This window comes from Stenella coeruleoalba, assembly GCF_951394435.1.
Source record: "Stenella coeruleoalba genome assembly, chromosome: 8".
NCBI lineage: Eukaryota > Metazoa > Chordata > Mammalia > Artiodactyla > Delphinidae > Stenella > Stenella coeruleoalba.
In genome coordinates, this window is record NC_137154.1 from 37,961,646 (window position 1) to 37,974,632 (window position 12,987).

Sequence of the window (12,987 nt, forward strand, 5' to 3'; positions counted from 1 at the left end):
AGCTTGGGCAGCTAAACACTCAGAAGTTTCTTCCAAATTTGCCCGGCTCCAAGGCCAGCTCCGTCCACACTGGCATTGACCACCTGCCCGAATCCAGAGACTTCCTCTGCGTGAGGCGCTCAGACCTCACCCCTCCTGTCTCTCTCTCTCTCTCTCTCTCTGCTTGGTGCCCGAGGTCCTTGTGAGGCCTTGTGAGGCCTAGGTCCTTGACAGGCAAGAGACAAGGTGAACCATTGGCTGCCTAACTTTTCGCACCATCCCGCCCTCCTCTCTCCACCCCACCAGATGCGGACGGGAGTGGGGTGCGGCAGGGCCTGCTGCAGCTGCCTCTGCCTCAGCCCCAGCGCTCACAAGGGCTCGGAGGGGTTTCTGCTCCTCCGCAGAGTGCTTCTCTCACCAGTTACAGCTCTGGCCTGCCATCACTGACCTTGTTCCTGTACAAGTGCGCCATGACTCTCTACCTTTTCTTCATTATCGAGGAACAGAGGTTTGGCTAGAGAGGACAATATATATTAACAGAAGAGGTTCTGGAGTCCTACTGCCTGGGTTTCAGTTCAGCTCTGCTTCTCACCAGCTATGTGACCTTGCACAGTTCATACCACCTCCCTGGTGTGTTAGGCTGTACCTCACAGTCTTGTTGTGAGGATTTAGTGAATTAATACGTATAAAGTGCTTATCACAGGGCCTGGCATACACTAAGTATTCGGTGACTTTGTTACCATTTTGGAACTAGTGAAGGAGCCAGAGACTCAGGGGTCCTGGATCCTAGTCCTGACTAGGGCGGCCACATGACCATGGACAAGTTCTTTCACCTCTCTGAGCCTAGTTTCCTCATCTGTAAAATGGAGGTAAGAACACCTCAGAGAGTTGCTGTGAGAATTAAGGTAACATTTATGTGAAACTGAGAAGCACCATCCCTAGGTTGTAGCCCTCATTTTCATGGTCAGAAATGGCAGCTAGAGCTCCAGCCATCACATCCACATTTCCAGTGACAGGATGGAGGAAGGGGCAAAGGGCACATGCCATCTGTCTTTGAAGGAAGGATCCCATAAGCTACTACAGAACATTTCAGCTCAAATCTCATTGGCCACGCCCTGCTGCAACAGAGGTTGGGAAATGTAGTCTCCATTCTGTGGTTCGGGGACAACCAGGAGTTTCTGTCACACATACTCAGGTGTTTGCCCCTCCTAGGCAAGACCCTCCAGCAGAAACGCTGCCGCCTTCCTAGAGTTGGGCTGCAGTCCCAGCACCATAAGGCCCTGTGAGGACCCAGGTTGCCAAGAAGCTCAAGCAGGTGCCACAAGACCTGAACAGATTTGGGTACTGTGTCCAGCCTGTGCTGGGGACCCTGCCAGCCCTGAGGTTCCGCTGCCTGCAGGGCTCTTAGGCTGACGCAAGTGTGGTGGGCCATGAGCTTTGTCACTTGTCACAGCCTGCATCAACTCCACTTAGCCCCGTGAGCAAGGGCCCAAACTCTGAAGAGGCTAGGGAATCCCTCTGTAACTATGAGCTCTCCACCCAAGGCTCAGCCATGTGCCCCAGGGCCAGTAAAACAGATCTAGACCAATCAGATGGGATCTCAGTGTCCTCAAGAACCTGGCGAGTGCCGGGCACACTGCAGAGAGTCCTCTGTCATGCCAGGAATCATCATGAACTCACCTGTTTCGAAAACTGGGTGTCCCGTATTCCAGTTAGCTTAGGAAGAGGCTTATCATGGGCTGTCCTTCCTCTCACCTCTACATGAGAACAGCCTGCATAGTAGCATCTTGCTGAGTCCAGACGGCCTTTCCATCTTCACTGTGCCGCTGAATAGGTGGCCCTAAGTGAGGGTGAGGGACAGGGGGTGTGCTTGAAAGATATTCTAAAATGCTGGAGGAGCTCAGAACTGAAAAATGTCCTGTGTGAGTCCTTCTGTTACTGGGATGGCCCATCTTTCATTCTCCGAGTTCAGCAGCCTGGTTTCTTTCTATAGGAGGTTTGTTTAAAGTGTTGGGGAACCCCTGACTTGTCATTCCACCCTAGGCCTTCCCATCTGCTGGGAAGGTTTGCCACCAGCATGGCCTTCCTTGCCTTTTCCTCCTTTCCCCATGGTCTGCTTCCTACGTGGGTGTGAGCTGTCACCATGTGTCAGGCACTGTGCCAGGACATTAAATGTACATCAGCACATGCAGGCCTCCTCCTAGCAACCCTGTGAGGTAGCTGGGGACAGACGTACCATTGTCACACAGCTGTGTGGTGATGTGGGACCCAGGACAGCATAGCACAGTCCACAGTATGTATTATATATATACCAGGGTCTGACGGAGTACAACCCACGGGCCTGCTGTGTACGGCCTTGCGAGCTAAGAATGATTTTGAAAGGCTTGTGATAAAGAATAAGAATATGCAACAGAGACCGAATGAGACCATCGAACCTGAAGTATTTACTGTTTGCCTTCATAGGATAACTCTGGCGAGCCCTGGTATAGAACATGCAGAGTTTAGCACAGATGCCGGAGCCACACTGTCTGGGTCTAGCGCCTCAGTTTCATTAACTATAAAATGAGAATAATCTATAAAACGTGGCTGCCTCACAAGGTTGTTAGAATTAAATGAGATAAAGAATATAAAGCACCTAACCTTGAGTCAGCTTCTTTGGAAGTACTGGGGGAAACTGTATCTGAGCCTTTGCCAGGCTTCTCAACCCAGTGGGCTACCCCGGCCCCAAACAGGCTTCCTTAGAGCGTTTCCTTTGGCAGGAGGAGAGGGACCTGCCAGCTGCCCGTTGTGCCGCGTCCTGCTGGTAGGTCAGCGCTGGCTTCCTCCCACCCCCATTCCTGCTGACCGTCAGCTGGTGCCACTCACCAGGGCTGGGCGCAAAGCCCATGCCAGGTGCCGAGCTAGGCCCGCAGGTACCAAGCCTGTTCCATTCTCCACCTCATGCCTCAGATCCACCTGGCTGAAACTCCTGCTTAACTGCAGGACTTGTGGCCTGGGGTTCATCCTCTCTGTGTGCATTTCCTCATTCATGTGCCAAACAGGCAGACATCTGTGTTTCCCCAAGCCCTAGCTTTTGGCTAATGATTGCCTTCCTACCAGGGAAAAGGAAAGAGAAGGGTAATCCTGGGCCAGCCAGCCTCCCTCTGTGAAAGAGCGGTCTGCAAAACAGATTTTCAGTGGTTAATGAGTGAAATGTAAAGATATGTTAAGAAACTCAGATCATTGAAAAAAATCAAAAGAATATTTTCTGATCTGGATAGGGATAGGCTTTCAGTTCTTACAAACTATGGAAGAAATGATAAGATAAAAAAACAAGAAATTGTACTACCTAGAACCATAAACTTTATGTTTTACATCAAAAGACCTAAAACAAAATTTTAAATCAAACTGAGAAAAAATAGTTATGCCAGATACGGCATAGAATTAATATTCTTAAAATAAAAATCTTTAAAACAATAAGGCTCTTGAGAACAACAACAACAGCAAATTTTCACTTAGTACAGTAGTGCCCCCTTATCCGCAGTGTTGCTTTCAGTGGTTTCAGTTACCCCACTGTCAACCACAGTCAGACAATATTAAGTGGAAAATTCCAGCAATAAACAACTCTTTGAAATTGTGTGCCATTCCAAGTAGTGTAATGAAATCTTGCTCTGTTGTGCTCCATCCCACCCAGGATGTAAATCAGCCCTTTGTCCAGCCCATCCACACTGTACGTGCTACATGCCCATGAGTATAGGAAAAACCAGTATACATAGAATTTGGTACTCTCCATGGTTTCAGGCATCCACTGGGGGTCTTGGAAAGTGTCCCCTGCACAAAAGGGTGGACTACTATACTATGTATTTTATATATACTTGCTCATTTAATCCTTATAAATGAATAAATATTTATAACCTTTATGATAAAGGTACTATTATTATCCCCATTTAACAGATGAGAGGACTGAGGCTCAGAGAAGCTAAGTAACTTGCCCAAGGTCACGGCTAATAAATGGAGAAGATGGGATTGAACCCAGGCCATCTGGATCTTGGGTCTGAGCACTTAAACTCTTCTATATGAAACAGGAAAAATGTATTAAGCAGACAATACACAAAAGAGGAAATTCAAATATGTGAGGAAAATAAGAATTACTTTTCAATTTCTGTGGGAATCAGAAAAGTACAAATAAAAATAATGAGATACCGTTTTTGTCTTCAAATTAGAAAAGGTTCTTAAATACTATAATAACTAATGAATACTGGCAATGCTGAGTGATACAGAGAGTCCCACAGACTGTTGTAGTTGTATTCACGTGGCCTTTCTGCAAAGTATTCTGGCAGTACTCAAAACAAGACTCAGGAATCTCAAAAATGTCCATACCATTTGACCAGGAATTCCCATTCTAAGAATCTAATTTGAGAAAATAGAGATGTAGACAAAGATTCACGCACAAAGATGTTCATAGAAATGTTATACAAAATAATGAAAAATTAGAAACAGCCTATCTATCTGATAATGGGATACAGGTTAAGGAAATTGTTTAATCTCCATAATGGGCAATTAGGCAGTCATTTTACATAAATCTGGACAACAAAAGAGACCATAAACAAAGTGAAGAGACACCACAGACTCCTGGGAGAAGACACATGCAATGCTTATAACAATTATATAAACAAAAGAATATACAAAGAATACTTATAAATCAGTAAGAAAAAGGCAAACGAAGAGCAAAACAGGCAAAGAATGTAAACACGCAATTCATAGAAAAAGCAATTTAGGGCTAGTAACATAAAGACATGCTCCATCTCACTAGTAGTCAAGAAAATGCAAATTAATCACATGTACTTAATCAGAATAGCAAGAGTCTTAAAGGCAAAGATAGAGGGAAACGAATTCACATCCGTTGCTGATGGGACCATAAATGATGGGACTACAGCCATGGTGGAGAGCTGTTTGGCCACACCTGGTAAATGTGAACATGTGATTCCGCCACAATCACACTTCTAGGGATCAATGTGCACAAACACCAATTTGTACAAGGATACGTGTTCCAGGATGTTCACTGCAGTGTTGTTTATAGTAGCAACAGTAGTAATAGTATTGTAGTAAAATATTATGGTATATTATATATTGTAATATATAATGTGTAATAAAGTAGCAACAATTATCATCATTAAAGAACTGTCCATCAGAAGGGAAATGGATGAGTAAAATATGATTTATGCATAATGGGATATGTACTATACACAGTTAAAATAAATGAACTAAATCTGTAACTATCAGCTCAGAGAGATTTCAAAAACAATGGTATAAAGAGCAAGTCATAACAGAAGACACATATTTGAATGACACTACTTATGTAAATCTTTAAAACAAACTAAAATTTTTATATAATATTTAAGGACACATACATGTAGAAAAATATAAAACAAGCATGCAAGTAACGTACACCAACTTCAAATAGTGGTTACTTCCAGGAAGGAGGGAATGGATGGAGGGCCAAGGATGGGAGGTGGGTCTTAAACTGTATCTTTATAATTGAAGCAAATATGGCAAAATGGTAACTAATGTTCTGAAGCTGATTGAGGAATATGTCTTTCTGTTAAATTATTTTTTGTACTTTTCTGCATATTGAGCTTTTTCAAAATTTCAAATTATTTTAAATTTACTTTTTGAACAATTCCCAGTTCTACGGAGAAATGCTTGTGTTATTAAGGCATAAAAACAACACAATAGATACACAAATATTTACAGGTTTCACAGATTGAAGGTTTGAAAGAGATACGTAAAATATTCATAGCAGTGGGCAAGATTCTAGAAGTCTGCTTTTCTTTACACCTATCCATATTTTTCTTTTTTTCCCCTTTTTACCATGAAGATGTATTACTTTTATATCCAGAAAAAAAAAATTTTTTTAAACAACTACAGAAAAGTGTGAGCGAGTTTAGTTAGGGTCCACAACCCAGGAAGAGGTGCTGTGATGGGGTGGGAGCATCACAGGCTGTCAGAGAGACCTGTGCTCGAATGCTGGCTTGGAGGTTGGCCGTAGGACTCTGAGTTCTTCAATCTTTGATCTAGTCAGCAAACCCCTGTTGAGCCGCAGCTGGGGACAGGGCAGTGAGCAGAACATATGTGTTCCTTCTCTCACTGTAGGGCAGACAGTCTAGTGAGGAGGGGATAGTAAACACATCACCACCCAGACCATCTATCCGCTGCCTGTGAGGGAAAGTACAAGGGCAATGACAAGATTCCAAGTTGATCGGGTGCCGGGGAATCTGGCCTCTGAGCATGATTTAAACAGATTCTGGAGGATGGGGGTTGTGGAGCCCAGCAAAGCCAGGACTTGGAGAGAAAGGCCGGCCCCACAGGGCATATTTCAGGGACTGAAGGAAGGCAGGGGTTCTGGCATGCAGTGGGGTGGGGAGAGTTGTGCAGGGGGACCCCAGCAGGCTGGTCCGGAGCCAGATCACTCAGGGCCTCACAGGCAAGGAAAGGCCTTTAAGGGTGGGGGAACTCAGTGAAGGGTTGAAGCAGGGGAGTGACCTGGTTAGATCTGCATCCTCAGAGATTGTTTTGATGCTCTTTGAAGATCAGAGTTGCTGGCGAGCAGCCCAGTTAGTTAGTTGGCTACTGGTGTGGCCCAGATGAGGGAAAATGGGGTTGGGATCAGGGTGATGGCGGTGGAGATGGAGAGGTGTGGAAGGATTTGAGAGACTTTCGGAGGCAGAATTGGCAGGTCTAGGATTGTGTGTGTGTGTTCGTGGTGGGGGGAGATGCAGGTGTGGGGGTGGGAGGTGGCACTGAGGGAGGGGCCACGGAGGAGAGCCAGGTTTGGGACCTGAATGGTTGTGGGCTGGTGGGAGTGAAGAAAAGAGCAGACTTAGGAGGGCAGGGGAGGAAGCAGAGATGGCGAGCGGGCCCCCAGGTGTGGCTGAGCTTTGGTTTCTTCCTGCGTAAACTGGGGGTTTGCGGTGACACCTGCGCCCCCAGGGTGAGTGTTTTGGCCCTGTTCCCCAGAACCATGTCTACAGCAGTCTCGTCTCTCCCTTGCAGGCGGGACGTGTTACTCTTGGGGCTGGAACGAGCACGGCATGTGCGGGGACGGCACCGAAGCCAACGTCTGGGCCCCAAAGCCCGTGCCAGCTCTGCGGTCATTGTCGGGACTCCGCGTGGGCTGTGGGGCCGGCCACTCCCTGGCCCTCTGCCAGCGGCCAGCCCTCCCTGCCCTGGGCCAGCGCCCCAGGGACACTGATCCTTTCCCAGATGCCACCAAGGAAGCCGGATCTCAAGAAGCCATGGACCAAGAGAGAAACTGGAAAGACAGACATGCAGAAGCTTCTCCCCAAAGCCAATCTGACAGGTTCAGAAATGGGGGGCTTGTGACAGAGACCCTTTAATAAAGCAACTTTACCCACCCAAAGTGTCCCCAGAGAAATGCTTTGTCAGGTTGCGGTGTTGGCCTGCGAAGGATTCAGGAGGCACTCTGGGTGGGCTGACCAGACGGGAACGATAGGAGCCCCGTGTCTGGGCTCAAGGAATGGACATCCTTTCTGCCCAGCATGTGAGAATGAGGGTTCAGTCCTCACCCAAGGACATGGGAAGCAGAGGAAGGCTCCAGCCTGTCCCTAGCTGGTGAGGACAGAAAGCCCAGCTCTGTCCCCAGTGGTTGTTTTGCCCCAGCAGGCTTTGATTCAGCAAGACGAAGGTTCCTATAGGCCATGCTTAGGGCAGCCACAAGCCTCTCCTGGGGTCTCATTCTCAGCACCCAGAGCATGTAGTTTGCTGGTTCAAGGATATCGAGGAACCCTGATCAGGTGGCTGGTTACTTGGACAGGAAGGAGTTCTTGCCTTGGTGACCAGGACTAAGGGAGAAGGCTCTGGAGGGAGGGTGGGGGGTGGAGGAAGTATAGATGAGTAAGTGGAGGAAGAGACAAAACTTCTGGAAAGACCGGGCAGAGGAGATCCATGCAACAAACAAAGGAATCTAGAACCAATGAAACTCCCAAGATCAATGTCTTCATCTGAGCCAGGAAGGACTCTGGAGCTAGTCTGTGTGACTGTAATTGCCAAGCTGTAGTTTCGGGTGAGGGACAGACACAGCGTGGGAAGGGGGTTCTGCAGGGAAAGACCCTGACCCCTGACATCTGCCCCCAGGTCCTGGCCTCTGCAGGAGGAGGGCCCTCACATGAAATGGGGAGCAGGCCAGACCCCAGGCCTCAGGCTTCCCCGGGTGGCAGCTATGGCTCTGGGGGACATAGCAGCTTTCTCTCTGCTGTGGCTGGCAGCAGGCCTTTGGCCAGAGGGCCTCAGAAAGTGGCTTTCCCCAGAGGACTGAGTGGCAGTGTCTCCAGCTAGCCAGCCAGGGTTGTGGCGTGTCCCACACCACCTCCCTGTGACTCAGGAGAGCGTTTGGATCTGGGAGCGCTAGGCTCCAAGGGCTTGAGGATGTTATGAAACCCCAGGACACCACAGCTGGAGGACCTGTAATGACCTTCTAGCCTAGTGGCCGTCAAACTGCATTCTAGAACCCTAGCAGTCTCCTGAGACTGACAGCATTCTCCTGAGAACTCAGTGGCCACCTTGTGGGCTGTGGGGAAACGAAGGCCAAGTAGACAGAGGTCTGGGTCCCCCCCCCACCTTATTCACAGTAGCCTCATTTCAATCTACACTGTGTAACAGGCTTCACGTAAGAGTTCACTTGACAAAGGGGTCCTTGAGAAAGTTTTAAAACCACTGATCTTAGCCAACGTTTTCATTGTTCATGTGGGAAAACAGAGGCCTAAAAAGGGGAAGGGACCATGTCAAGGCCATACACCTCACTCCTGGCGCAGGGTCCTGATTGGGAGGTGACCCATCCAGGGCCTCGAGCCAGACAAGGGGGGCAGACAAGGGGTGGCCCTGGGACCAGTGGGGGTTCGACTCAGGAAACTGGGGATTAGGGCCATCCTGAGCTCCCCAGGCCTGCACCTAGAGACCACCCACGGCCACTGGCTGACCTTGAACACCAGCACGTGGAGTCCTGCCCCCAGTATCGTACCCTAGAAACATCGCTGCCCTGGCCAGCAAAGCCCTTTGTCCCCCCCACCTCCCAGAACCAGCAGAGGCCAGTACAGCTCTAAAGCCCTTGCAGAATGGAAGGAAGGACATCTCTGTGCACTCTGAGCTGGTCTGGCCAGGGTGACCCAGCCTTCAGAGATGGAGTAATTGGATGGCCCAGAGATGACCCAGAGTGGAGCGAGTCCACCATTACTGGCCACCACCCACTGTCCTACAGACCGGGTGGTCTGCACTGGAAGGCCATCCCATGTGGGTAAGTCCTCAGGCCCATGCCTCCCAGACAGGGTTTACACTCCCGAGGAGCGCACACTCGCGCTGCACGGCCGTGCAGAGTTCCCCCTACCTCTTTCAGCACTTGCTGGGAGAAACCCAAATCCCAAGTCCTCTGATGCTGAGCTCTAATGCCCCTCCCAAGGCTTCCCTATGGGCACAAGAAAGTGTCTCGGGGCTCCTTCCAGCCTAAAACAGGGTGGGGTGGTGCCTCAGCCCTAAATCTCGGAGCCTTGCTCGGAACCTGAGCCAGACCCTTCTTAGAAGCATGTGGAACCCAGCTAATCCATGCATGCAAGAGTGAATGGCTCTTGGCACTGGATGGCACCACAGACTGTCCAGTTCCCTCCAGTTCCTCCATTTCTCCCTCCCCAACAGTGACGGACGGGCTTCTCTGCATCAGTTCACTGGCCAGATTGATGAGTGCCTGAAAGCACCAGCGGGGTGAGGGTCTGTTGACAGTGTCTCCCAGACTCTTTTCTGGACCCTTTGAACCCTACTGGTTATTCTCAGACTTGTAGATGTCCAAGCCCCTCATTTCTGCTAGATTCTGAGCTCTTCAAGAGCAAGGGACCAGGTCTTGGTCAATTCTGGAATCCCTTCATTAAGGACAGGTCCTGGGACAGAGAAAGTACCCAATAAGCATGTTAGGGTCACCATAGGTGAGGAGGCTAAACGAGTGGGTTCTGCGATCCCCTCACCCCTACCCATCCTCTGCTTTCATCTCTTACAGATGTTTGATAACTACGCTGTGGATAGCACAACCATTTGACAGTGATTAGCTAATGAGAAAATGCCCACTCATTTCTAAGAATGACTTTTTTTCCCTATAGACTAAGTTGATTGGCCTTCATATCCTTCACCCCGCCACCGCCGCACCCCATGAGAACGAGGGAAGGGAAAAGGAGAGGGGAGTGAGACCCCATCGTGTGCTCATAGGTCTTGGGCCCGCAGCCCCTGCAGTGATTGTCGAAGGGCGGCCACGTACCAGGTTTGAGCAGGATGTTTACATCCTAACCTACCACACACAGTCTCCCCTTGCAGGCACCCCGGCTTCCCTTGACGCCCTACCACCTTCGGTCCCAGTGGACCATCAGGCCAAAATTCGATGAGGCTGTGCTTGAGAACGGTGAATCCAGGCCTGGGGCTCAGAGTAAAGCCCTCCATCACCATCCACTACTTCTGAGTGAAGTGACTTAGTGAGAAATTGAAGTTGGGAGGTAGACAGTGAGTCAGGAAATGGGATGGGGTTCCAGGTCCTAAGGGGCACACGTATAACTGCGGCAGGGTTCGAATTTCCCAGCGGCCAGAGCACGGAGAGGTGAGAGTTGGGAGAGGAGAGCCGGGGGGGCCTTGCTAGCCAATTTAAGGAGCTCTGACTTCATTCTTAGGGCAACAGGTGTTTGTGCAGAAAATTGAGGTGGTCAGATGTGTGCGTGGAAGGCTCAGAGCAGTGTGTCAGTGGGCCTTCGGTCATACCCATGGCCTGAGGGCCCTGGGATTCAGGACCAGTGTTCCAATCAATTCCATCTCCAGCCTCAGCAAGGCCTCAATTAGCTTGAGACAGCTTCACCTGAGCTCTGGAGTCAGACCACCTGGGTTAAAATCTTGGCTTCATCATTCATTGGCTGTGTGGCTTTGAGCCGTTTACTTCTCTGCGCCTGTTCTCTTGCCTCTAAGATGAGCTTGTTGAATTACTGTGGGTCATCATCAGACCACTTGTCTCAGATGCCCTGCACATGGCAGAAGCTCAATGTATGTTAATCCCTGTTCCCCGTTAGCTGCTGTGTCCCTGAAAACCCCTATTCCAAACGGCCATGTGTCAAGTCCCACTTGAGTCCACCAGAGGCACCTCCTCCAGGGCGAGAGGGAACTCTGCCCTCCCTGCAGCCGCGGAGGCTACCTGGCTTCTACATCCTGATGCTTATGAATGGCTGTTACATACGTGGTGTGGGTCTGGCAGCTCTGCGGCTGCATAACCCGTGGGCAGAGGCCTTGCCATGCTCACTGCTCCACTGATCCCCGCCCCACATTGGTGAGGTAAATGCTTAGAGGGGTGAGAAACTATTGGGTGAGAATGCGACACCCACCTTCAGCCTCCCACCCACCCATATGATCGTTGTCTTGGCCATGCTGGGAGGCATCAGGGAACGGAAATCCAGGGGAAACTGACCCCCATTTGTTTGTGGCCCTGGTCAGATCCCTCCCCTCTGGGCCTCAGTTCCTTATCTGTAAAATGCTCAGAGGTGGGGTGCCATGACCATTAGGGACTTTCCACCGGAGATTCTCGAATGGATAGGAAAAGAATTGGAACTCCAGTCCCCCACTCTACCCCCAGCCAAAGCCAAGTGAACAACCCAAGCAAATCAGCATCCCTAGGAGAGGGCTCCACCCCTTCCAAGATGCCTCAGGCTGAGGGAGGGGTGTGTGATGAGGTGACCACCAGACTGGGCCCAGCAAGGGACCAGTCAGACCCCTGCCTCTGGCTCCATCAGATTCAAGAATGGCCCTAGGAGGGAGGTGACCATGGTCTGCATGAGGGGCAGTGGCGGGGGCGGGAGCTGGGAGCTCCGACAAAACCAGACTCAAGGAGTCATGAATATGGCATGGATCCACGGAGAAGTTTCCGTATTGGTGAACCCCCTAGAGGATGGGCTCGTCTTAGTGCCATTTTTGACCGATTCCTTCTGAGAGCTGCCTCCCTCTCCCCACCCAACAGGATCTGCAGGTTGGGGGGCAGGTGGCAGTCCTGGCTTTCCCCCAGTGAGAGGACAGCCAGCACCTTGGGTGGGTCCCTGAGATCAGAGGAGCCCGGGCTCAGGCTCACCCCAGCCCAGCCACAGAGGGCCTGACCAGGGGCCCAGAACTGAATCGCGACACTGCCAAAGGCAATAAAAACCCAAATCCATGCTTCATCTCCAATGTCAGCTGTTTATTATTGAGGGCCAGGGCCCAGGGAGGGGAGGGTGTTGAACTAAAGCAGCATTGCTCTCTTTCCAGGAAATGTTGCGAGCTGCAGTGAGAGCTTGAGATGTTGCATTTTTTTTTCATCTCAAGCATGTGTTTTTCAAAAATATCATCCTTCCCCACCCCTTACCCCACCACTAATTTTAGAATCAGACCAAAGCCAAGCTACTGTCCTCTGTTTCTGTTGGGGAAATACTATATTTATTCGAGATGCAGAAGTGTGTCTCTGCAAACCTCCGATTGCTTCAGGAAAACAAATCTGCTTTAGACTATACAGAAACCATGATACAAAATTTATTTCATGCTAGAATCGCTTTGCATAACATTGGGCATGCAGTTTTCTTACTCTGAAGTACTAAATTGCATACAATGCCGGGTTGTGCCTTAATAAAGGTGGAGGAGGACCAGCCCTCCCGCGGTCCTGATCTTTTTGGTGCTCTGAAGGAACACTTGGAAAATCCATAAGGTGTTGATTATCTACTATGAACAATTTGTTATGAAAGTTGGTCGCACTGAATCTACACACCGCTAAGATGATCGAATCAACCTAGACTAGCCGCTGTCAGGGGTCTTGGGGAGACGTCCGCTGGGTCGCAAGCATGCCAAACAGAGGGAAGAAGGCGGCAGTGTGTTTCCACAATTCTATCTGGAGCAAAGTTCTCAGTTTCCGCGTGAGAGATGAACTATGAAGGTGAGGTCAATATGACCGATGACTGACCGACCGCCCTTGTGGGA

At 49.7% G+C, this 12,987-nt stretch overlaps 1 protein-coding gene across 2 annotated transcripts in view; it reads left to right on the forward strand.

The window, feature by feature from the left end:
* Window positions 1–7,365, forward strand: part of SERGEF (secretion regulating guanine nucleotide exchange factor) — a 219,054-nt gene extending 211,689 nt beyond the window's left edge. For both annotated transcript variants that reach the window (XM_079928080.1, XM_079928081.1), the window contains one exon: window positions 7,012–7,365. In XM_079928080.1, coding sequence (XP_079784206.1) covers window positions 7,012–7,355 — 344 coding nt within the window. In that variant the 3' untranslated portion in view covers window positions 7,356–7,365. The remainder of the gene's footprint in view (window positions 1–7,011) is intronic.
* The last annotated feature ends 5,622 nt before the right edge of the window (window positions 7,366–12,987 follow it).